This window comes from Gopherus flavomarginatus, chromosome 4 (genome assembly GCF_025201925.1).
Source record: "Gopherus flavomarginatus isolate rGopFla2 chromosome 4, rGopFla2.mat.asm, whole genome shotgun sequence".
NCBI classification, from domain to species: domain Eukaryota; kingdom Metazoa; phylum Chordata; order Testudines; family Testudinidae; genus Gopherus; species Gopherus flavomarginatus.
The window spans coordinates 84,299,215-84,325,903 of NC_066620.1; the positions used below are offsets into that span (position 1 = coordinate 84,299,215).

Consider the following 26,689-nt stretch of genomic DNA (forward strand, 5'->3'; position numbering starts at 1 on the left):
GAATTTAGTCCTGCTCAGCCCACCTACCAGTTGAGTGAATGGAACCCAAGCCAATAGCGGGTTGAGTGGCTCAGTCAGGGTACCAGCCACCGGCCTGCTCAACCCGCTGCCAGCCTGGGGTTCCGTGGGGGCCCCCAGGACAGCAGTGGCTGCTGAGTGGGGCCAGTGGCTGGGTCCCCGGGTGGCAATGGGGCAGCAGCCGGAACCCCAGAGCAGTGGCGAGCTGAGCCGCTCAGCCCACCGCTGCATGCCATCAAAAATCAGCTCGCGTGCCACCTTTGACACATGTGCCGTAGGTTGCTGATCCCTGCTCTATACATTAGTACGGAGATGAGCATATTACAGTAGTTGGAGGGCTCTATTTAGCAGTAACAGGGCTATAGGAAAGTCAGTCAACATTTTTTTGTTTCTCTGATGAAAACTGGCCCACTCCCTTCCCCATACCAAACACAAATACGTTGTCACAAATAATTGTCAACAACTTAATTTTCTGTTTTTGGTTAAGATATTGAATTTTTTAAAAAAAAATATTGAAATTGAATTCAGGATTGTTAGCAAGCATTTCTGGCAAACAAAATTTGTTAAATGACAATCTAAACGGCAACACAGTACTGCTTTCATGCTTGGCTCACCCCCTAGCCTGCTGGTCCAACAGCTGCAGTAGAGGAGGAGATAGGTGGAAAACTGCAGGACTCCAAAATTCACCTCTTTGGGTGCAGAGTGGCAACAGCAGCAGCAAACCCTCAGGTCTGATCACATGCCAATGGGCACTACCGCCAGCCCAACAGACCATGGTTAAGTTAGAACAGCATCTGATCTCAGAGATGGGGCACCCATGGAGCCACAGCAGCTCATCCTGCCCTGTGCAGCTCCCCCTTGGATGAGAAGGATCGCTGCCAGCCCAGGGGAGAGACGCGCTCCCTAGCTAGGGTGACCAGATCCAGATATCCTGATTTTATAGGGCCAGTCCTGATATTTGGGGCTTTGTCTCATATAGGTACCAATTACCCCCACCTAGGGTGACCAGACAGCAAGTGTAAAAAATTGGGACGGGGGTGGGGGAGAATAGGAGCCTATATAAGAAAAAAACTCAAAAATCGGGACTGTCCCTATAAAATAGGGACATCTAGTCACCCTACAGATGAGTTCCTTTCCCCACCCCTTCCCAGAGACCACAGCAGCCAATCCCCTCCCTCAAACTGTGCTGCATTTGGCTCTCTCTAGGACCCAGCAGCCCTGCTCTTACATGCTCCACTGCTCGCCTGTCCGGGCTCCCAGCAGAGCGGTGCCCCAGGCGGCTGCCCATTCTGCCTATGACTAAGGACGGCCCTGGCTCTAGGGGGAGAGATTGATTATTTTTGTGAACTACACAGTGCTCAGCTGGTCCTTAACTAATAATGTATAAAAATGATTCCCAAGCTGGCAGGAGAATCCATGGCAGAAGTGATTTACCCACTTTATAGTTAATGATTTTTCATCCCTCCAAAAGCGAACTGGGTTTAGTTCCACAGGGACATGTAGCTCAGGCTGCCTTGCTGCTATATGTTTAAGTTGCTGTGCTAGGGTTCAAGCCTGTTCTATTGAAATCAGTGGTAAAAGTCACATAGACTTCATTCATTCAGGCTCAGGCTCTAATATGACACTTTTCAAAGACCTGGAGAAAAGGAAAAATGACAATAGGACTGAATTATTGTCATATTCTTAAAAGGTGTAGTATCAACGCTTCAAAGCATTCATTTTTTGAATAAAAATTAAAATCTAGCCATAACTTGTACCCACTACTTCAAGAAAAACAGAAATATAGTTCCATGTCATAAGGCTCCAGTGAACTTACCGATCTCCAGCCCAGTACAACGCTGTTTGAACTTGTGCACTGAATCTGTCCAAGAAGCTGATAATTGAAGGATGCTTTGAAGGAAGCTGAAATTTTAAAGAATTCTTCTCTCGCTCCAGTTCTTCTAGTTTAATTCTAAATTTATCAGCTAAAACACAAAAGCACCAAAAGTTGGTATTACTTAAATAACAAACGGTTACATTTTTCTTGAAAGAAAGTTAGTTGGATGGCCATCAAGAAAAGATAAATACCATACTTTATCAAAAAGGGAAGTGTTTGCTACAGTAAGTCAGAATGTTTTTCTCTAAATTACTCAGATTGGAACTAGATAACATCAGAGACATCTACAATGTCAAACTATTTACTTCTGTTGATATACAAAGCTAAGCCTGCAGGCCCCAACTGGGAATTTTAAATCAGTGAGCCTATACACTTGCAAGTGTATAAGTCAGTCTGAATCTGACCTTTAGATCTTCTTGGTTTTAAAAATCTATGTTACTACTACATAAAGAGAACAGAAGAATACCCTATGATATTTTAGTTAACAGATTCAAACCTAAATTTAAACAGAAAATGCCTATGTAGCGACAAACACTCAAACCTCAAAGCATAATATTAGATTTTCAGTAAATTATTTCTAGTTTATGAATCCAGAAAATGTGTTATAGTGTAGATAGCAAATAAAAATAATAGTGCTACTGAGAAAGTATTTTCATTTTATAAATGCTCAATAACTTTATCAGCATAAACATTTTAATTACCGGTCATTAATCTTCATTTGGTGTTTTTTCCTATGCAAAAAACAGGTGAACAGCCCAAAGATAAAAAATTGATATTAGGAATGTTTATTTTCTACCTCAAGATGTTTTGGAGAAAACACTGGCAGATTCATATGAACAAAATAATTCAAGCATTGAACATCCATAATAGCAGCAAAGAATCCTGTGGCACCTTATAGACTAACAGACGTTTTGGAGCATGAGCTTTCGTGGGTGAATACCCACTTCGTCAGATGCATGTAGTGGAAATTTCCAGGGGCAGGTATATATATGCAGGCAAACTAGAGATAATGAGGTAGTTCAATCAGGGAGGATGAGGCCCTGTTCTAGCAGTTGAGGTGTGAAAACCAAGGGAGGAGAAATTGGTTTTGTAATTGGCAAGCCATTCACAGTCTTTGTTTAATCCTGAGCTGTTGGTGTCAAATTTGCAGATGAACTGAAGCTCAGTAGTTTCTCTTTGAAGTCTGGTCCTGAAGTTTTTTTGCTGCAGGATGGCCATCTTAAGGTCTGCTATAGTGTGGCCAGGGAGGCTGAAGTGTTCTCCTATAGGTTTTTGTATATTGCCATTCCTAATATCTGATTTGTGTCCGTTTATCCTTTTCCGCAGCGACTGTCCAGTTTGGCCGATGTACACCACCCGATACCGAAAACCTACCGACTGCTATGCCTACCTTCATGCCTCCAGCTTCCATCCCGGGCACATCACACGATCCATTGTCTACAGCCAAGCACTGAGGTACAACTGCATCTGCTCTAACCCCTCAGACAGAGGCCAACACCTACAAAATCTCCACCAAGTATTCTCAAAACTACAATACCCACACGAGGAAATAAGGAAACAGATCAACAGAGCCAGACGTGTACCCAGAAGCCTCCTACTGCAAGACAAACCCAAGAAAGAAACCAACAGGACTCCACTGGTCATCACGTACAGTCCCCAGCTAAAACCTCTCCAATGCATCATCAGGGATCTACAACCCATCCTGGACAATGATCCCACACTTTCACAGGCCTTGGTTGGCAGGCCAGTCCTCGCCCACAGGCAACCTGCCAACCTGAAACATATTCTCACCAGTAACTGCACACCGCACCATAGCAACTCTAGCTCAGGAACCAATCCAAGCAACAAGCCTCGATGCCAACTCTGCCCACATACCTACACCAGCGACACCATCACAGGACCTAACCAGATCAGTCACACCATTACCGGTTCATTCACCTGCACGTCCACCAACGTAACATACGCCATCATATGCCAGCAATGCCCCTCTGCTATGTACATCGGCCAAACTGGACAGTCACTGTGGAAAAAGATAAACGGACACAAAATCAGATATTAGGAATGGCAATATACAAAAACCTGTAGGAGAACACTTCAACCTCCTGGCCACACTATAGCAGACCTTAAGGTGGCCATCCTGCAGCAAAAAAACTTCAGGACCAGACTTCAAAGAGAAACTACTGAGCTTCAGTTCATCTGCAAATTTGACACCAACAGCTCAGGATTAAACAAAGACTGTGAATGGCTTGCCAATTACAAAACCAGTTTCTCCTCCCTTGGTTTTCACACCTCAACTGCTAGAACAGGCCTCATCCTCCCTGATTGAACTACCTCATTATCTCTAGTTTGCCTGCATATATATACCTCCCCCTGGAAATTTCCACTGCATGCATCTGACGAAGTGGGTATTCACCCACGAAAGCTCATGCTCCAAAACGTCTGTTAGTTTATAAGGTGCCACAGGATACTTTGCTGCTTTTACAGATCCAGACTAACACGGCTACCCCTCTGATACTTAACATCCATAAGGATTCTTTACTCTGCTCTGAAAGCTCTGAACTACTGTACAAATAGAGAAATCTTTAAATTTACACACTTTCTGCCTACTAGTTCTTTTTTGAATATTTTTGTAATTTGCTTTCCTCCCCCTCTCTTATTCTGAATACAATAATTTGTTTCCAGAATCATATCAATTTGGGCATGTTTTTTCTACTAACTAGTTTCAATTTCTGTCTAAACTAGATTAGCAGTTTACATTTTTTCATTTTAGTTAAAGATTATCATAAAGACACATATATAACATTTTATTGAGTTATTTTCTGCTTCTGTTGAGATAACAGAGCCTACTGTTGCCAAGTATTATTTATTTTTACTATTTGTATTACTGTTGTGCCTTGGGGCCCCAAACAAGATTGAGGCCTCATTGTGGTAGGCACCATGCAGATACACCATAGGATTGTAGTTTTCCAACTTTTTTTCTGGTGACCCAGTTGAAGAAAATTGTTGATGCCTGCAACCCAACGGAGCTGGGGATGAGGGGTTTGGGTTGTGAGAGGGGCTCAGGGCTGTGGCATAGGGTTGGGGTGTGGGGGTGAGGGGTTCAGTGTGTGGCAGGGGGCTGTGGGCTGGGCTGCGGGAGGGGGTCAGGTCTCTGGGCTGAGGGTGCAGGCTCTGGGGTGGGGCTGGGAATGCAGGGCTTAGGGCGCAGGAGGGGCTCAGGGCTGAGGCAGGGGTTAGGGCATGGGGGTTGGGGCACGGGCTTACCTCTGGCAGCTCCTGGTCAGCATCGCAGCAGGGGCACAGAGGCAGGCTTCCAGCCTGCAGCAGATCCGGCTCTCACCCACAGACACTGCCACCCACAGCTCCCACTGGCCAGTTCCCAGCCAATGGAAGGGCAGAGCCGGTGCTCGGAGCCCCATGTCCCCCCAGCATAGGAACTGGACCTGCTGCTGGCCGCTTCAGGGCACAGCGCAGTGTCAGAACAGGTAGGGACCAGCTGCCTTAGCCAGACAGCACCGCTGATGGAACTTTTAACGGCAGCAGTGCTGACCAGAGCCACCACAACCCAGTCCCTTCCAGTTCTGGGTTGCGACCCATGGTTTGAAAACCACTGCCATAGGAGACAGTCCTCGCCCCAAAAGAGCTTACTGAACAAGTGTGGGGGCATGATTCCAGAGGGAGAGCGACAGGCGTGCAAATACCCTGCATAGCATGGAGCACAGCTCCACAGGGCCCTCGGTGCTGTACAACTTAGGGAAGGGCAGGGTCGAGCACTCACAGTAACTTTTCTTCATTCGACTGTCTCTTCAGATCCTACCTGTACTTTATCATCTTCCATTCTCTCCTCCTTACTAAGATATAGAGAATCCCTATTAATAGATCCTCCCTAAATAGATGTCTCTCTCTGAACCATGTGCCCCTCCGTACAGTCAATAGCTTAACTGAGGGTATGTCTACACTACAGGTCAGCAACCTCTGGCACGTGGCTCATCAGGTAAGCAGCCTGGCAGGCCGGACCAGTTTGTTTACCTGTCACGTCAGCAGGTTCGGCCAATCGCGGCTCCCACTGGCCGCAGTTCGCCATCCCAGGCCAATGAGGGTGGCAGGAAGCCGTGGCCAGCACATCCCTTGCCCGCGCTGCTTCCCACCACCCCCATTGGCCTGGAACAGGGAACCACGGCCAGTGGGAGCCATGGTCAGCCAAACCTGCCGATACAGCAGATAAACAAACTGGTCTGGCCCGCCAGGGTAAGTTTTGGTTCAAGGCTTTGTTGAAGATGGTCTGTCTCACCCATAGTCTTCCAGCAAGATGGTGACTGACCCTTTCCTTGGTTAGGATCTCTCCCAGAGGCCCAAAGGTGTTGGTGCCTTTGTCTTCTTAGAGTTAACTTGGGGTTCTCTGCCCCTTTCTTTTATAATCCAGTGAACCTCTGAAGTGGAGTTACCCTTCAAAAATAAAGTTTATTCAAGCGGTAAAGAAGGCAACCGAGTCTGGCGGTGAAGGAAGCGCCATGCTTTCTCTTCTCCCACTTGTGTTTCCTGAAATCCAAATTGTTCTGTTTCTTGCCATTCCTGCTTTTCTATTTATTACTTATACGTAAATTGAGATGAACACACATTCCTTGATTTAGGATAGACCTGTTTAACAACTTTTGCCTAGGCAGGGCTGTCTGGTTTTGAACATGTGCTAACATCATCATAGAATCATAGGACTGGAAGGGACCTCGAGAGGCCATTTAATCCAGTCCCCTGCACTCACAGCAGGACTAAGTATTATCTAGACCATCCCTGACAGGTGTTTGTCTAACTTGCTCTTAAAAATCTCCAATAATGGAGATTCCACAACCTCCCTAGGCAATTCATTCTAGTGCTTAACCACCCTGACAGTTAGGAAGTTTTCCCTAATATCCAACCTAAACCTCTCTTGCTGCAATTTAAACCCACTGCTTCTTGTCCCAGCCTCAAAGGTTAAGAAGAACAATTCTTCTCCCTTATCCTTGTAACAACCTTTTAAGTACTTCAAAACTGTTATGTCCTCTCTCTCAGTCCTCTCTTTTCCAAACTAAAAAACTCCAATTTTTTCAAATCTTCCCTCATAGGTCATGTTTTCTAGACCTTTAATCATTTTTGATGCTCTTCTCTGGACTTTCTCCAGTTTGTCCACATCTTTCCTGAAATGTGGCACCCAGAACTGGACATAATGCTCCAGTTGAGGCCTAATCAGCGTGGAGTACAGCAGAAGAATTACTTCTCGTATCTTGCTTACAGCACACCTGCTAATACATCCTAGAATGAGGTTTGCTTTTTTTTGCAACAGTGTTACACTGTTGACTCATTTAACTTGTGGTCCACTATGACCACCAGATCACTTTCCACGGTACTCCTTCCTAGGTAGTCATTTCCCATTTTGTAGGTGTGCACAGATTGTTCCTTCCTAAGTGGAGTACTTTGCATTTGTCCTTATTGAATTTCATCCTATTTACTTCAGACCATTTCTCCACTTTGTCCAGATCATTTTTCTTTATAATCCTATCCTCCAAAGCATTTGTGACCCCTCCCAGCTTGGTATCATCCGCAAACTTTACAAATGTACTCTCTATGCCATCATCTAAATCACCGATGAAGATATTGAACAGGACTCAGAACGGATCCCTGTGGGACCCCACTTGTTATGCCCTTCCAGCATGACTGTGAACCACTGATAACTACTCTCTGGGAATGGTTTTCCAACCAGTTATGCACCCACCTTATAGTAGCTCCATCTAGGTTGCATTTCCCTAGTTTGTTTATGAGAAGGTCATACGAGACAGTATCAAAAGCTTTACTAAAGTCAAGATATACCATGTCTACTACTTTCCCGCATCCACAAGGCTTGTTACCCTGTCCAAGAAAGTTGTCAGGTTGGTTTGACATGATTTGTTCTTGACAAATCCATGCTGACTGTTACTTATAACCTTATCTTCTAGATGTTTGCAGATCGATTGCTTAACTATTTGCTCCATTATCTTTCCGGGTACAGAAGTTAAATTGATGGGTCTAATTCCCCAGGTTGTCCTTATTTCCTTTTTTACAGATTGGAATTATATTTGTCCTTTTCCAGTCTTCTGGAATCCCTCCCATACAGGAGATATTCATATCTTTACATATAATGTCACTACATACATTTCACTATGCTATTATTGACCAGTGAGTTATTAGTTTTCAAATGATACCACACAATGCATATTTTGTGCAAAGATTATTACAATGGTGTGCAGGGCATGAATATCGGGATCCTTAGGGTCACAGGCCCCAAATGATTACTTAACGGTTTTTGTTCAGTGCTTGGCATCCTATGTCTTTTCAAATGTGCATGAAAAAATGAGACCATTTTAGTGAGTAAGTATGACAGGGTACAGACACACTACCATGGCAAATGAGGAGTTAACACAGGTGCTAACCTCCTAACACAGGAGGTAACACAGGTTACACAGGTGCTTCAGGAGGGGGGTATAAAAACCAACTGTTTTAGGAACAGGCAGGGAGAGGCTATTGTCTAACCTACAATTATGGGTTAGAAACCTTGAACTGATCAAAAAAAAAAAACCACACACTGTTACATTCTGATGCTTTAACTGTTGTTCCGTAACATGACTGACTAACCCTGTGTTTTTGTGTCGAGTTGTTTCACCAACCTACACTTACCTTCTTAGACCTCAGGATGTCATAGAGGTTATTTTTGGATGAAATACAGATGAAGGAAGTCAAAGGCCAATTTATTATCTCTGTCTCATTAATTCTCAGATGCACTATGTTTCATACTTGCAAGTGTAAATGGCATTCAATTAATTTCTACTACCAGACATTTCAAAATACTTTGTTCAGATGTTTTATACAAATGTTGCTGGCCTCATCTGCTACTCCTCTCAAAAACAAACAAACAATCTTTTATCCTTTCTGTGTTAGTCACTATAATCCTGCAGTCTTTTCTAATCAACCTTTTTAAGGAACTTTTTTAATAACCAGCCTATCCATCAGTTTATTAAGCAGCAAAATACAAACAGTAAAAATAAATCTTTTCTTAGGAAATGTAACAATATGCAGTGTACATAGCAGCCAAATTCTATGTTTAGTTATTAACTGTAATTGTTTATACTGAGTATAAGTAACCTTCCTGCAGTGATGCAAGCCAAAAATAAAGCAAATAGTTTAACTGATGGCTGGTAAAAAGCAATTGCTACCTTATATTTTATATACAGATGCTTTGAAATTGCATCTTAAGTACTTCCAAGTTGCTGCATTTAAAAACAGAAGTAAATGAACTGATTACATTGCTATCATATTAGGTAATCAACTGGGAAACTGTTTAGATCTGGAAAGCAAGCTACAGGTTATAATGACCATTATTTTGGTGCAGAATCTGTTAGTGTTTAGGAAATAGAGGCATTATCTCTGACCTTTATTTGGGATTTATTTATTTAAATACTTGAGTGTTTGTGTTTTCATCTTAACTCCTCAATTCATCAACAAGCTCTGGAATTCACTGAAGGTCTTGCAGGTATTGCAATAAAAAGCTGAAAATGATAAAACAAAGCAAGGGGAAATGATTCCTTCACAGTACAACCATGAATTTATGCTCTGCCATCTGCTTCACAGATACCATCATCACTAAGGATAGAAAGTTCGCTGGCACCAAACTGAGGCCCTGCATTTCAGAACAAATCATTTCTAGACCTCATTAGAGGATAAATTGGCAGGTCTTTGTGCAAAACAGGGCTTAAGATAATCAAAGCGGAAAGTCATCTGTCCTCAACTATGATCTTGCTAAACTCACCTGCCTCAGTTTGGCCTATCACTTACACTGGTGAGACTCGGGGGGGGGGAGGGGGGGGAATCAATTAAATCCAGTGGTGTTATATTGTTGCCATGATACCTGGTATCTTAAAGCTCCAGTCTTGAAGCCACATGATTATGCAGAAATCCCAACTTTTATTTTAAAAATAGCACGTTTCTAGTTCTCAAGGTTGCAGAGAGAAGCTTAAAAATATACCCCAAATGCTGAAAAACCAGAAGTCAGACAAAAATAACCCCAAATTTATTATTTTCTAAAATGTCATGATTTTTAAGCCAATCACATGATATTTTGGTGCCTGATTCATGATTTTTGTGCACCCGAGGTTAGCAATACTATATTAAAAACAAGTAAGTAAAGAAGAATCAAACACACTAAGTACCTACTTTTCTGAATTCAAAGCCTGTATAAGTCTAGTGATTAAATACATTGAAAGTATGGAGAAGAGAATGGTATCTCAAAACATCACAGGAAAACTAATGTTTTGTTTTCAGTACTGCTGGATTTCTGACTATGAAGGCGATATCAAATCCTATGGAATTTGAGAACAAGAAGACTGCAACTTTGCCAGCTCTTGATGTGACTGAAAATGTCCCTTTCACCCAATGGCACTTAAAACTCCTACCAACAGGAACCTGGAAAATGATAATTTTGTGACCGCATGCTCTAACTTGTTACATTTTCTAGTTCCCAAAAAACAGAGTTGGTGAGGCATAGCATTGCAGTCAAGTGCCATAGATTGGGAAATTGAGATGGTTCTTAAGCATCTTAAAGATACTGAAGCAACTGCCTCAGAGTTCAGCTGAAAGTAGTAGGGCCAAAATGTGTATATTGTTTCATAATCATTCGTTCTGTGCACACTTTCTTATAGTAGTTTTATGTTAGAGCAAAGAATTGACCTTTTATTGCGACATCAACCTATGGATTTTGTGCTGTTTACAATTAAAGGCACAATAAACTGAGAAGTGAAGGAAGCATTTTAACACAATTGCCCTCAACAGATGCTACAATGAAATCTTAAGAAGGATTAGGGAAAAAGCCTTTAGCCCTAAGGTGCTTTACACCAATCACCACCAAAATAATGTAAATTTTGTTTAAAATATTCCAGACCCAATCCTTGGCTCTAGCCAACAGGCATACAATGCTGTGCGACCCTTTGCTATGATGATCCTTCCACAGCTGGCTACACTATCCTTAAAGGTGTGGCATAAATATGCCACAGGCTCAGGCAACAAACTGAGATCCAAATATTCTAAAAATAAATGATTGTCTTTTGTTAATATGGAACCAATCAGACAACCATAACAAGCTCCTCCAAAACACTGATAATCAAGCAAAATATTCTATATAAGAGGATTAAACTCCTTTCTCCCCTCGATCTGCACCCAATCCAACACCAACAGAAGGAAGAACCAACAGTGAGGTGGCTTTCATTAAAGAGTATATCTTGCATGAGTGTTATTTCCTGTACAACTGAGAGCCTTTGTTGATGACTACGATAAAGACTCCGTGCTTGGGCTACTGCAGATAGACAAAGGAAGTACTGTTTGAGGATTCTTTGTGGTATTAGACTGGTCAGATGGATCATTTCCAGATGAGCTTCAGACGACATTATAATGCTGGACGGAACACAAGCGCCTCTTTTTTGAAAATGAGGACATTATTGTGCCTTTATTACTGACGACACTGAAGAACACAGGTAGTATTGATAATCCTTTACAACTGGCAGAGGTTCACACTGGTGGACAGTCTGAAGCAGCTACAAGCAACACAGCTGACAAAGGTATTTTTAAAGCTTTGAAAGTAATCATTTTTCTCATTCATTTAATGAGACCCCTGACCCAGTCATTTAAGGATGTACTAATGCGTGGAAACTCAAGCGGGATGGCTTTCCTATTTTCCTGCCCTATGAAGTCAATGCTGGAAGACAGAGATTAAAAAAAAAACTCAACTTCAGTCTCTATCCTTTACAGCAGGAATCTTGCCACCATCTCTGCACCTGCCCTTGCTATCACCCCCTCACTCACCATTCAGTTCCCTTCCCTCTAAGGGTATGTCTACACTGCAACAAAATATCCATGGCTGGCCTATGTCACCTGACTCAGGCACACAGAGCTTGGGCTGCGGGGCTGTTTAACTGCGGTGTAGACACTCAGGCTGGTGCCTAGGACCCTGCAAGGTGGGAGGGCCTCAGAGCGCGGGCTGCAGCCTGAGCCCAAACATCTACACTGCAATTAAACAGTCCCACTAGCATAGGCCAGCTGCAGGTGTCTAATTGCAGTGTAGACATACCCTAAGAGAGCAGACAGCCTCAGACTCACAGCTTCCCTTTGTTCAGCTTCCAGACAACCCATACTGTTAAACCACTGCTCTATATTTCTATCTAGGTACTTACGTAGCCCTCATCAGCATAATACCTGAGCACATCACCATCATGGGAGTTATTCTCACAACAACCCTATGAAGCAGAAAAGTATTATCTCCATTGTACAGATGGGAAACTGAGACACAAGAGTAGAGTAAGTGACTTGCCTAAAGTCACATAGGATTCTTGTGGCCAAACCAGGAACTGAATTCATATCTCTTGAATCCCTGTCTGCTGCCCTATCCACTATAGTATCCAGACACCATGAGGACAGTTTGGTTCCAATATCTCCTCAAGTTCCAGCTCTTTCCTTTCCTACAATATTAGCTGCATGCCACCTTTCCCTGTCTCTTTCCTGTCTGATAGGAGGACTGCGATGCAGTAACAGGAGAAAGTAGAAAACATTAGGCATACAGACAAGCACACATGAATAGTTTCCACCAGAAGAGAAATGGAGATGTGGGTCTGAAATGATTCCTATTAAGGCTCCCAACCCAGATCCTTCTCTTCCCAGTCGCCAGAGATCCTTTCCTCCTACCCCGCACACCCTAGTAACAATCCAGAAAACTAGCAAGTCCTTAAAGTGTGTAACACTAGGATTTCCTAAGAGTATTAAATGCAAGTTTTATAGCAGATTTACTTAAGAGTCCGACAGCATAAATGAACTCATTCTTGGAGTTTAATATTTCAGTTGTTCTAAACCATATGAAAAAATGAAACATGACATGCTGGCAGTTATGGATTTTTTCCTTTTACATTTAAATTGAATCCACTAGTTTTCATTTAAACTTTCAACAAAAGTAGAATTCTCAGTGTTTCAGATACTCCTTTGTTAATGACTTGGACAAGCTTATGGTAGCTTACGTTTTAAATCTGGAATATAGCACAGGACATCAAGCCTTTCACCTGAAGGGTGCTGGTTCAGTCCCAGGCCAGGCTAGCAGCTTCTGGCCCACTCCCTCTGCCTCAGCTGATGTTCACACCCATCTGGCCAGTGTTCTGTCAGCGACAAGAGTTGTGGATGGTCTGGCCTAGTGGTGAGAGCAAGGGTCTGGCCTGGTGGCAGGAGCTGGTCCAGCTCTATCAGGAGCAGCTGTGCTCGTTAGGTTACCAGGAGAATGGTGCTGGTGCAGGGTAAGACAAGGACATGTCCCTAAATTACAGAAGTCCACACCACCAAAGCCATCACATAACCCCCATTCAGTCTGTGACTTCATGTTAGGGCTGTTATAGTGCTTGAGAAGTTCATACTTGGTTGGTGAAATCTAAGGAGAGAACTCACAACCAATTTGTGGTTTATGCCCTGCTTCTTAACAGTCTGCCCTGAGGTTGGTACTCACGCTCTTAAGCCACTCCAGACAGCCTGACAGAGATAATAATAGGTTAAGCTGAGAGGACAACGATTGTGCTGGTGGGGACTGTTATTAGTGGCTTTCCTCAAGGATCGGTCTTGGGACCAATCTTATCTAATATTTTCATTGATAATCTTGGCACAAAAAGTAGAAGTGTGCTAATGAAATTGACTGATCACACAAAGTTGAAAGGAATCATCAGTATATAGGAGAATTGGATGGGATTCTATGATGAGGTTGCTTGCGCTAGCCAGTGACTGGGCTTGATGACTCAGGAGGTCCCTTTCAAGTCCTATAAAAATAATATAGTACTGTACTGAGTGTATCTACTCCCATTCTTCATTGATTCATACAGTATCTGAAACTTGTTGTATATGTAAGGTGCCACAAAACACAACATGGTTTTAATGTGTCAAGTTTTTGGAATGATCAGCCCTGTATTAATCTACTGTATATACAGAATAAATCATGTCCTGTTTCCTTTTCATACTTTCTGTCGGTATCTCATTTCCAATTAAAGTAATGTGATGTTCGAACTTCCCATATGACTTTACAGTAAGGATAGTCTACACTAAGATGCCATTGAAAGATACTTTAGAGTAAAAACAAGCAGGTGCATTTTATTTGATATCCACATTATTTTGTAAGCAGTGTTGACAATGTCATTATATATTATTTTTACTACATTAAATCGTACAGAAGTAAACATGCCCTATAGATTCCAGAAGGAATTTTCATTAAAAGAAAATAGATACAGCACTATCATGTAGAAAGAATCTACATTATACTTTATGTATTATACAGCTAAATTATACTCTTAAAGAGATTCCTACAAACAAGGAAGGCAGCAGAAAGCAATACAGATCCTTATCTGCCTGTAGTTCAGCTCTCTCTATGTGGATCTGGTTAGAGAAAGACTGTAGGAGAGATTTCCAAATCCATATTGTTCAAATACAAAGCCAGAAGGCAACTATCTGTTAGTTTCATAGTGAGGGGGACTGAACAAAAATCCCCCACACATTGACAGAAATGTCTAAACCAAAATCTCTCTTTCCTCATCACCTTGAGTGAAATATGATGGACTTCCCACACAGAGCTGCATAATATGCCATGATGATTGTTTTCAAAAAGCAAGTTTTGAGCACTAAGAAATAAATAAAAGGAATTTGCCTGGGTTATTAATTCAGGGATTTTATGATTATGGATTCAGTCAGAAATATTGTCCGATACTCTATTTAGTCATGTATAGGTTCTTTCTTCCCCCTGTCAAACAAAGAACAGACTCATTAGTTATTTCTAATTTGAGTATACAGAGAATACCATCCTTAACTAGACTGTCTGAAACACATTTATTTTTGTGATGGAAGTCCAAGAATATAATAGATAACATGAAGGAGTGATCCACAATGGATTATCCCTGTAATTTAAAATATGTCATGCTATGAAAAAGCACAGCTAAAAAGCACAAATTCCAGTCTAAGAAAAAGACGGTTACTCACCTTAGTAACTGATGTTCTTCGAGATGTGTTGCTCATATCCATTCCAGTTAGGTATGCGCGCGCCGTGTGCACGTTTGTCAGTGATTTTTACCCTAGCAACACTCGGTGGGCCGGCAGGGCGCCCCCTGGAATGGCGCCGCTATGGTGCCAGATATATACCTCTGCCGATCCCTCCGCTCCTCCGTTCCTTCTTGTTGGCTACTCCGACAGTGGGGAAGGAGGGCGGGTGTGGAATGGATATGAGCAACACATCTCTAAGAACAGTTACAAAAGTGAGTAACCGTCTTTTCTTCTTCAAGTGCTTGCCCATATCCATTCCAGTTAGGTGATTCCCAAGCCTTACCTAGGCGGTGGGGTCAGAGCGAGACGTTGTGGAATGTAAGATCGCTGAGCCAAAGGCGGCATCATCTCTAGACTGCTCGACCAGTGCATAGTGGGATGCAAAAGTATGGATGGAAGACCAGATAGCTGAGCGACATATTTCCTGGATGGGAACGTGAGCCAGGAAAGCGGCAGACGAGGCTTGAGCCCGAGTAGAGTGGGCTGTGAGATGGCTAGTCGGAACGCGGGCCAAGTTGTAGCATGTCCGGATACAGGACATCACTCAGGATGAGAGCCTCTGGGAAGAGATAGGCATGCCTTTCATGTGCTCCGCGACCGCTACAAATAGTTGAGACGAGCGTCTGAAAAGTTTGGTCCCCTGGATGTAAAAGGCGAGGGCCCGGCGGACATCCAGGGTATGTAGTTGTTCTTCCTGGCGCGATGCGTGCGGCTTCAGGAAGAAGACTGGTAGGAATATGTCTTGATTAACGTGGAAGGCAGAGACCACCTTGGGAAGGAAAGCCGGGTGCTTTCGCAGCTGTACCTTGTCCTTGTGGAAGATCGTATATGGGGGGGTCTACCATCAAAGCATGAAGCTCCAATACCAGTCTGGCCGAGGTGATAGCGACGAGGAAGGCTGTCTTCCAGGATAGATACAGCAGCGAGCATGTGGCTAACAGCTCAAAGGGAGAGCCCGTGAGCCTAGCTAATACAAGGTTGAGATCCCAGGTAGGGGAAGGGCGTTTAACCGGAGGGTAGAGTCGCTCTAAGCCCTTAAGAAATCTGGAAACTATAGGGTGAGAGAAGATCGAACTGCCGGATTCCCCAGGATAGAAGGTGGAAATTGCAGCCACAGACACCCTTATCGAAGAGAGCACCAGGTCCTGCTTCTTGAGGTCCCATAAGTAGTCCAAGATAATGGGGACCGATACACCTTCGGGAGTAAGGTTATGCTGGGGGCACCAATGGGAAAAACGCTTCCATTTGGCAAGATATGTCGCCCGCATGGAAGGCTTTCTGCTTCTCAGGAGGACTTCTTGCACCGGGGTGGAACAGCGCAATTAGGACTGGTTTAGCCAGACAGCAGCCATGCTCTCAGGTGGAGGGACTGCAGGCCCGGGTGGTGAAGTCTGCCGAAGTCCTGTGTTATCAGGTCCGGGTAGAGTGGAAGAGGTATCGGTCTGCTAGAGATAGGTCGAGCAGCATGGTGTACCAGTGCTGCCTCGGCCACGCCGGAGCGATCAGGATTAGCTGGGCCCTGTCCCTGAGGAGCTTGAGCAGCACTCTGTGGACTAGGGGAAAGGGTGGAAAGGCATCAAGTAGACGACCTTCCCAGGGAATTAGGAACGCGTCCGAGAGGGAGCCTGGGGAGCGACCCTGCAGGGAGCAGAACACCTGGCATTTCCTGTTCTCTTGGGAGGCAAAGAGGTCTATCTGGGGAAAGCCCCACTTCCAGAATACTGAAAGGAGGATGTCCGGACGGATGGACCACTCGTGGGACAGGAAGGACCTGCTCAGGTGGTCCGCTAGAGAGTTCCAGACTCCTGGGAGAAAGGAGGCTACCTGGTCTATCGAGTGGGCTATGCAGAAGTCCCACAGTCGCATCGCCTCTCGACAAAGGGGGGAAAGATCGCATCCCTCCCTGCTTGTTTATGTAATACATGGTCGTTGTGTTATCTGTGAATACTGCAACACAACGGCCCTGTAAGTGATGCTGGAAGGTCTGGCAAGCCAGTCGGACCGCTCTCAGTTCGTGGACATTGATGTGAAGTGCCAGCTCCTGAAAAGACCAAAGACCCTGGGTGCGAAGGTGCCCTAAGTGAGCTCCCCAGCCAAGAAAAGAAGCGTCTGTTGTCAGAGACACCGAGGGCTGTGGTGGATGGAACGGACGGCCGGCACACACCAGGGGGGGGCGTCAGCCACCAGTCGAGGGAGCCCAGAATGCTTGATGGAACCGTGATTATCATGTCTACAGCATCCCTGCGTGGACGGTAGACTGAGGCGAGCCAAGTCTGGAGAGGACGCATGCGCAGTCTCGCGTGCTTCGTAATGAAGGTGCACACAGCCATGTGACCGAGGAGGCCGAGGCAGGTGCGGACAGAAGTTGTTGGGAAGCTTTTTAGTCGCTGTATAAGTGAGACTATAGTCTGAAAGCACTGTGGGGGCAAGCTGGCCAATGCACGACTGGAGTCCAGCATGGCCCCTATGAATTCTATCCTCTGCATAGGTAGCAGAACAGATTTGTCCAGGTTGATAATCAGGCCTAGATGGGTGAATAGGCCCTTGATGATGTTTACATGAGCGGTGACCTGAGCCTCGGAGGTCCCTCGAATAAGCCAGTCGTCGAGGTATGGGAAGACGTGTATTCGACAACGGCGGAGGGAGGCGGCGACTACCGCCATACACTTCATGAATACTCGAGGGGCCGAGGAGAGGCCAAAGGGGAGGACTGCAAATTGGTAATGTTGACGATTCACCACAAAGTGTAGGTACCTTCTGTGCGGAGGGTAAATCGCGATGTGGAAATATGCGTCCTTCATGTCGAGAGCAGCATACCAATCTCTGGGATCCAGGGAAGGGATGATGGTCCCCAGGGACACCATGAGGAATTTGAACTCTTTCATGAATTTGTTCAGTCCTCGCAGGTCCAGGATAGGCCAGAGGCCCCCTTTTGCCTTGGGAATTAGGAAATATCTGGAATAGAACCCCTTGCCCCTTAATTTCTCCGGAACCTCCTCTATAGCTCCCATCGCAAGGAGCCTCAAAACCTCCTGCAGAAAGAGTTGCTCGTGAGAGGGGTCCCTGAAGAGGGACGAGGAGGGAGGGTGGGGAGGAGGGGCTGAAATAAACTGAAGGCGGTAGCCACACTCCACCGTGCGGAGGACTCAACGGTTTGAAGTCAGCCGGGACCACGCAGGGAGGAATGCGGCAAGGTGGTTGGCGAACTGAAAGGGATCCTGGGAGGTCATTGGTACAGTGCTCTCAGGCGCAACCTCAAAAGTTTGGCTTCGGTCCCACCGGTAGCTTGGTGGGACCGGCATTGTTACACCCCTGAGGTCCAGACTGTCGTCTGCGAGAGGTACGACCTTGCCTTCTGGTGAAGTCTTGCCTTGGCCGAGGCGGGGGGTAGGGGCGCTGAGGTTGCAATCGGAAAGATCGTCTCTGAGTCTGTGGTGTATGCATTCCTAGCGAATGCATGATTACGCGATTGTCCTTCAGACTCTGTAGCCGAGGTTCGTCTTCTGGGAGAAGAGGCCCTGGCCATCAAAGGGTAGGTCCTGTATCGTGTACTGGAGCTTAGATGGGAGGCCTGACACTTGCAGCCATGATATACGCCGCATGGCAATCCCAGAGGCAACGGTTCTAGCTGCCGAATCGGCAGCATCCAGCTAGGAGGGAGGTCCAAGCAACTTTTTTCCCTTCCTCCAGGAGAGCTGTGAATTCTTGGCGGGAGTCCTGCGGGACGAGCTCTACAAACTTCCCTACTGCCTCCCAGGTGTTATAACTGTACCTACTCAGGAGGGCTTGCTGGTTCGCCACCCTGAGCTGGAGGTCTCCCGCGGAATAGATCTTTCTCCCCAACAAATCCATTGGCCTGGCCTCCCTTGATTTAGGAGCAGGGGCTTGCTGGCCATGGCGCTCCCGTTCATTGACGGATTGAACAACCAATGAACAAGGAGGGGGGTGTACATACAGGTACTCGTACCCCTTGGAGGGCACCATGTATTTACGTTCAACTCCTCTGGCTCTGGGCGGTATGGATGCCGGGGATTGCCAGATGGTATCCGCTCTAGCCTGTATCGAGCGGATAAAGGGGAGGGCCACCCTGGTTGGAGCCTCCGCAGACAGTATACTGACAACCGGGTCGTCCACCTCAGCAACTTCCTCTACAGGCAAGTTGATATGGAGGGCGATGCAGCGCAGAAGGCCCTGGTGTGACCTGAGGTCGTCCAGATGTAGACGTCCAAGCCACCGCTTCATCCAGGGAGGAAGAGGATGAAACCCCGGGAACCAGTGGGTCTTGGGGGATGTCCTGAGGCGGCGGATCTTGAGGGTCTGGCACGTGTGTTGGAGATTCCTCCGTACCCGGTGGGGGAGGTCTGCTCACTGTGGTCTCTGGCGCCCAATGTTCAGAAGGGCCGGAGCGCGATGGTATATGCGGATCACCTTGGGTTTGGTGGTAGGCCCAAGGTGTCCAAAAGGGCCACTGATGAGGTCCCTGGTGGTTATCCGAATCCCCATATGATGCAGTGTCTGCACGGGGGAGCGGAGACCGTTTGATGTAGGTCTCTGCGTCCACTCGAACCGTCCCTACGCGGTGCCGGAGAACGGTACCGAGAGTCGTGACGGTGCCGGGAGTGGGATCGGGACCTGCGACCAGCGCGGTGCCGGGAGGTTGACCGTGCCTGGAATCGCTGTGCTGAGATCGGCTGCGAGAAGTCCGGTGCCACGAGTGGTGCCGAGATCTGGAGCGGTGCCGGTAGTATCTGGACGGCGACCAGGACCTCGAGCGGTGCCACGAGTACGACCGGCACCTCGATGGGGAACGGTACCGGGACTGCGAGCGACCGCGGGACCGGGATTGATGGCGGAACCGGGAATGCCTGCGGGACCTGGATCGGGACCGGTGACATCACCAGTCCCGATCCAGGTCCCGCAGGCATTCCCGGTCCCGCCATCAATCCCAGTCCTGCGGTCGCTCGCAGTAAGCAGTGAGCAGACCTCCCCCACCGGGTACGGAGGAATCTCCAACAGGCAAAGAAGGTCTCATGAGGGCCGGCTTGCCTATAGACTGAGGAACCTGCACCAGTGGAGCCAGGGGTTGAGGCAGCTCAGGCTCCGTCAAAGCAATCAAGTCCCGTGCCGTGGAAAACGTTGTTGGAGCGGAGGGCATGACAAGCTCAACCACGGCGCGTGCTGGGGAGCTGGTGAGCACCGGACTCGATGGCTCCAGCGAGGCCGGAATCAATGATGCGGAGGACGTCGGTGCTGCAGCAGTTGACAGTGCCGGGCGGTCCGACTTGGCTAAGTGCTCAGACTGCGGTGTAGACATAGCAGCCGCAGGAGGCTTGTGCTTCTTGCTCCGTGGTGAGAATGAATGGTGCCGGGTAGAAGCTTGAGCCGGTGATGGCTGATGTCGAGGAGCCTTCGCTGTTGGAGTGCGCTCCGGTGCCGAGGCGGCACTTGCTCCCGGTGCCGCTGACGGTGCCGAGGACTGGGGAGTCAAAGCTGCCTCCATCAGTAGTCGTTTTAGGCGAATGTCTCGTTCTTTTTTAGTTCGGGGCTTGAACACCTTACAGATGCAGCACTTGTCCGTCAGGTGGGATTCACCCAGGTACTTAAGACAGGAGTCGTGAGGGTCTCCTGTGGGCATCGACCTATGACAGGCCGAGCACGGTTTGAAGCCCGGTGAACCGGGCATGGGCCCCAGTACTGGGGGAGGGAAAAGAGGCTAGACCCCGATCCCTCTTAACTATCTACAATAACTACTACAGAACTAACAACTAAACACTAACTATACTGATAGAAATCAACTATATACACAAATACAACAGAAACGAGCGAATCGCTAGGGTAGTGGAGATCAGCTAAGCCGCGCTCCACTGTTCCAATGACCGACACGGGCAGTAAGAAGGAACTGAGGAGCGGAGGGGCCGGTAGGGGTATATATCCGGCACCATAGCGGCACCACTCCAGGGGGCGCCCTGCTGGCCCACCGAATGTTGCTAGGGTAAAAATCTCCGACGAACGTGCACGCAGCGCGCGCACACCTAACTGGAATGGATATGAGCAAGTGCTCGAAGAAGAACATCAATGAAAAGGTGCAGATAAAGTCACCTATCAAAAGTGCCAAAGCTGAAATCTGACAGATGATTAAGCAGATTTTTTTTAATGTATATTCTGAAATGCCCCTCTCGACTATTCTGTGTGGAGGAAACAAGTCACCAACTGACCATTAGGATCACTTGAAAACACAAATCAATTAGAAGGCATGATCTTTTCTCTTCTGTGGCAAGAGAAACTGTGATAACAAACGTCATTCTCTCTACAATTCTACATTGTAGCCTACCGTTTATGGTTATTGAACAAAGAGGACAGTTTACAAACATTTGAAATTTGTTTACAAACTATTCAGAGAAATTTGGATCAATTCACAAAGAGTTACATTTACTCACAACAAATAATTTGACTAGATTTAATAACCCGAAATATCACTGTATAATCATATATCATATATGGTTATACAGTAGTATGGTCATCATATATCTCTTATGCTAGATGAGCCACCAAGTGATTCTTACTTTGTAAGTAACTAAAGAATTTTCTAGTAGACTGCATGTGAGTCTTTGCTAACCTGTGTCATAGTGGAACTGAAAATCAGGTGTCCAAAATGCTTTGTACTTCCCTGACATGCATATGACATGCCATCATGTGCTTCCACCCCATTCATATTTTGGATAAATAGTTTCTGTTCCATTGTTCTGAACTAGGCAAACAGCTCCCTGTAACTAGCAAAGAAACACAAAGGAGCAGGAGTTCTGTCCCCAAACTACCATAGTCTTTCAATGGATTTAAAATCTTCCAGAGAGAGAACCATATCCATTACGTTCTTGAATATTAATGTTTGCTCTGGGACTTTTACATAAGCAGACATACACTGTGTGTGAAAATATATGAAAACCCAGACATCTCTCTAAACTGGTGTGTCTGCACTCAAAAGTGGCTGCTGCAAATCTGATATTCTGCCTAAACAAAGAAATACTTTTTTGAACTGGTCTTCATTCAAACTCACGTCAGAATGGAAAAACTCCAAATTTGCAGTTCCTTATGCTAAAAATACTGTTTTGGCCAAACTTTTCCCTATAAGCATATGGATCTCCACTGTGGAAGAAGAGCAGATCCAACATACAGCTCTTGAGAGCAGTGACTGTATCTTACTACGTATGGCAGATGCCTAGAAAATTGTGGGTGCTACCATAACACAACACATGAAAATGACAATTTGTAATATGGGAGAAGACAGCAGAATTTGATGTTGGTGATTTAGTAGATGGCACCTGTCTCTCTGAATCAGTACTAAACCAATGCTTCAATATGGCATGAGAGGCACAGACCATGTGCTTTAAACCACAAAGAAGCTTGGAATATTGACAGATTAGGGATTGGATAAACCCAAATTCCAGTGCCACCTAGAGTGCACACAATAGAAAGGAAAGAAGGAGGCAATTAACAGCAAGTAGGGATGGAAGTCAGGACTGGAAGCAAGAACCTACAGACTCAGTCAGAAATTATCAAAACTTGTGTGCACGCTAGGGACTGAAAACTAATGTTCTAGAAGTGCCGGTAGAGTCTCAAATTTCCATCTATCTTTCTGCATTTCTAAATAATTTATCATGGTTGTATCTAAATCCCATGAGATTCCTTTTTGAGGGAAAAAATAAAATGTAGAATTCCTTGATTTCCCTATGAGATCCTGACAAAATAATCAATTCTATCCCTGCTGGGAAAAGTTCCTTTTCACTGAAAAAAAACAGAAGACATTAAAACACAAAACCTCACAAACCCAGTTATAGTTTCCTCAACACATGTTCCTGCACCAGCCTCAGAACAGTGGCTGTCAGCCAAAATATCACATGACCCGGCAAACTCAAGGCACAATATAATACTAAACAAAATAAACAGGCCTATTTTTAGAAGATGGGAGAGTCAAAGAAGCTCATATAGAAATCTATTCCCTTCTATAGTCCACAATATTATCATCAAGATACTCATGAAGCTTCTTTTTTAAAAATGTTAATATATAGGGAATTGTACAAAGAGAGTTATAAAAAGATACTTTCTCGAAGGGAGTACTGTCTACTGGTAGAACATAAGACAGGGAGTCCAGACTCTTGGGTTTTATTCCCAGCACTTACTCTGTGATGTGTGATATCATACTTACTATGTGATATGATCTTATGCACGCCACCCAATTTTTTTTGTGTTCCTAGTTTCCGCATCCATAAACGCGGAATTATAATACCTACTCCACAAGGGCTTTATTATGTTTATTAATGTTGGCAAAATTTTGAGTTCTTCAGATAAAAGGTGCTGCTATAATTGCAAAATGTTAACTCCTCACTGCATAACAAAGGTCTGTCTATATCCCTTTAGTAATCTGCCCTTTTTTAAAAGTTAGTGCCCTTGTGTTCCTCTATAGGACCCTATTCCCTACTGAAAGCTGTTTAACCTCATGGAGTCATCTCTTAATCTCCTCACTTCAAAGGAAGATAAAACCTACTCCCTCTTTCCCATTTGAACAACAAAAGATTCTTGGGTCCTTTTATTATCCTAGTTACAGCCGCACGATCTTTTTTTCATTTGTATAATATTCTTTTCAGCTCAGCTCTGCAGCAGTAGTCAGAATGACTGTGATCCTCTCAGCGCAAAATAAGGTTTAGGGTGCACAAAAGGCTCTCTGAACCACATAAGACACCTGCTAGGACTGCACAGGAGGGTCTTCAGATAGGTCAATGTAAAGGAGGCCAAAAAAGCTTCACTTGTGCAAGTTTAGTGGATTAAAATTCCACTTGGTTCCCAATTCAGTGAAGCACTTAAGCATGTGCATAACTTTAAGCATGTGTTTATGACCCACTGACTTCAAGCATGTGCTTAAGGGTCTTGCTCAACTGGGGGCATAGAGAGCAGAGAGACAGTAGTTGCTATTCAATGACAGCTGCTCCAAATAAGATGGAAAAGGAGGCCAATCACCAATACCCTTCCTCCTAACTACTATTACTACAACAGCACGTGGAGACACACAGCATTTTGCATAGCTTGGAATATTAAACTAACCTGAATGGAGTACAACAGTCCTAATGCAGCCTCACCAGTATCTATGGCCCAATGGTAGAGCACTGAATTGTTAATCAGGAGACTTGGGTTCTATTTCCATCTCTGCAACTGACCTGCTATGTAACCTCAGACAAGTCACTTCACCTCTCTGTACCAGTTTATTCCCCATGAATAAAACAGAGGCCTATCATTCTTTGTAAAGTGGCTTTGAGATATATGGATGAAAAGTACTAGATAAGAGCTAGAGATTTTTATTACTATATAGTACTACAATTTTTTTTCACTTATACCTAGTGGATATGTGTTAAAATTAAATTGTACTGCTGCACTTAGAGCATTTTTGCGTTGTATTTTTAAGATACCCCAAAAGCACCTTTTTAGTATTTACATAAAATCTAAATAAAATAAAATAAACATCCACCCAAAGAGAAATGCCAAAGGCAGAGGGTAAGTCTTCGGTAAAATACATACACAAAATTGCATAGTAAAATTACATGATTCCTAGGAACTAATAAAACTGTTTAGTGAGTATTTGGGGAAGTATAACATTTTATATATCTCATAAATGTCATGGCAGGAAGACTGCACTTCCCCTTACAGGCTCACTCTGCTTCTCTTTGCCTCCACCATCCTTTTGACTGCCCATGACTGGACAGCTTGAGCCAGGTCATGGTAGCATAGACTGATCAGACAGTTGTTCTCACTGCTCTTATCATTCCTGGCAGTTCAGAGGCTTTTATTTAAATCACTGTAGCTCAGTAACTGGAGTCTCTCAGGCTTACAAAGAAACAGGCTTAATGGTCAAATAGTTCCAGCCAAATCTCACAAAAAGCACTAGAACCTTTGACCACAGTAGAAGAGAAGGCTGGAATTATAGCAGTCAGTCTTTGAAATCACTGTCATTTTCTAATTTTAAGCTATTTCTGTGCAACTGCAAGTCTTCTTTCTTCAGTAAAGTCTGGCTAGAATTTGTACTCTTTTAGCAGAAGTGCCAAAACTGTGGAAAGGCAACAGTTCCACCCTGCTTATATCTTTCTCATTCTCAACATACCCCACACTGCTTTATAGTTTGTCAGCTGTTTACTGCCCCCAGGGCCGGCGCTTCCATTTAGGCGGCCTAGGCAATCACCTAGGACACCAGGATTATTGGTGGGCAACGTTTTGCCGGAGGGGGTGACAGGCGGCTCCGGGGGATCTACCGCAGGCACGACTGCGGTAGCTCCACCAGAGCCGCGGAGCAGCCGACCGTCCGCAGCCACGACTGCGGCAGCTCCACCGGAGCCGAGGGACCAGTGCACGGGGCGGCAAAATTGCCATGCACCTAGGGCGCTAAAACCTCTAGCGCCGGTCCTGACTACCTCCCAGCCCTTTACTCTATTCCAGCATTATTTCTGGTTAATAGTCACCACAAAGTAAATACAAAACAAAGAAACTGTTACACACGTGCAAGCACGCGCATGAGCGCGCACACACACAGACACCATCCCTCCCGTCCTGAGTGACAGGTTCTTCACAGGTTTTACTACATGCTGAAATCTTTACTATGTTTAACTGCCTTGTTATGGACATAAGATAAAAACATAAATTATACAGGGGGAAAAATGCATAGAGTAGAAAAACAACCAAGGAAAGTTAGAATTTCAAAGTAAAAAGTGTTAACAGGTTCAGGGAGGGAGTATATAAAGGGAGAAGAAGTTAAAACAAAGCAAGTAGATTTAACACAAAGTCCATTCTAGGAAAAAACAGTGCCAATTACAAAAAGATTAGTTAAAATAAGTGTTCTGGCTGTGATTTGAACAGCAGTCATTTCTAAGCCATCTATTCCTTAGTGATGGAGAGTACATGAAAACTTCACCATGTTATTGCTAAAGGGTTCACATTTCAACACATATCTTCTTCCAAACAATAAGCTTCTGTCAAGATAGCATTCTATCAAATCTGTCAATTGCAACTTATTTGGCGCTACAGCACAAGCTGACACATCGTGTAAAGGTCAAGTGGAAAAATGTCACTTCCACTACACTAATGTCATCAACTGGTAAAGGTCATTCCATCTAATACATCACAACTACAAAAAATAACTTTGTTGCAATCTACATCATGAGAAAACTATTAAGGACCTTTTCTCTCTCAAATGTTTGTTTGAAACCATAGCAAACCAACTTTCCCGTTGTCCTTTTCTTGTAATCCAAATCCATTTAGAACAGGTTACCTACAGGATCCATAGTCTTGGCTTAGGCAGTATATATGTGGAATAATGAAGAGATTTCCCATAGCTATTAACAGTAACTCTCATAAAAATCACAAAAATTCAAGACATTCAGTTTATTGGAAATAATATTTTGCATTTCTGAAGTTCCTGTCATATGAGGATCTCAGATGGCTTTACAATCTTTAATTAAGCTTCACAATATATCTGCAAGGTAAATAATAATATGCTCATTTTACAGATGAGTAAACTATGGCAAAGAAAAGTGACTTACCTAAGGTTACACAGAAAGTTGACAGAAGCCAGGGGAATCATTAGACCATACAAGCTAATACACAAAAGAAAAGTTTAATTTCTGTATTCTCTTTGTCATGTTTTCAGAC

The 26,689-nt window shown here is 44.8% G+C and overlaps 1 protein-coding gene across 1 annotated transcript in view; it reads right to left on the reverse strand.

The window, feature by feature from the left end:
• The window catches only part of LOC127048946 (disrupted in schizophrenia 1 protein-like), a 242,375-nt gene that overhangs the window by 95,446 nt on the left and 120,240 nt on the right, over positions 1-26,689 (reverse strand). The window contains exon 5 of the mRNA XM_050949085.1: positions 1,835-1,982. Coding sequence (XP_050805042.1) covers positions 1,835-1,982 — 148 coding nt within the window. The remainder of the gene's footprint in view (positions 1-1,834; positions 1,983-26,689) is intronic.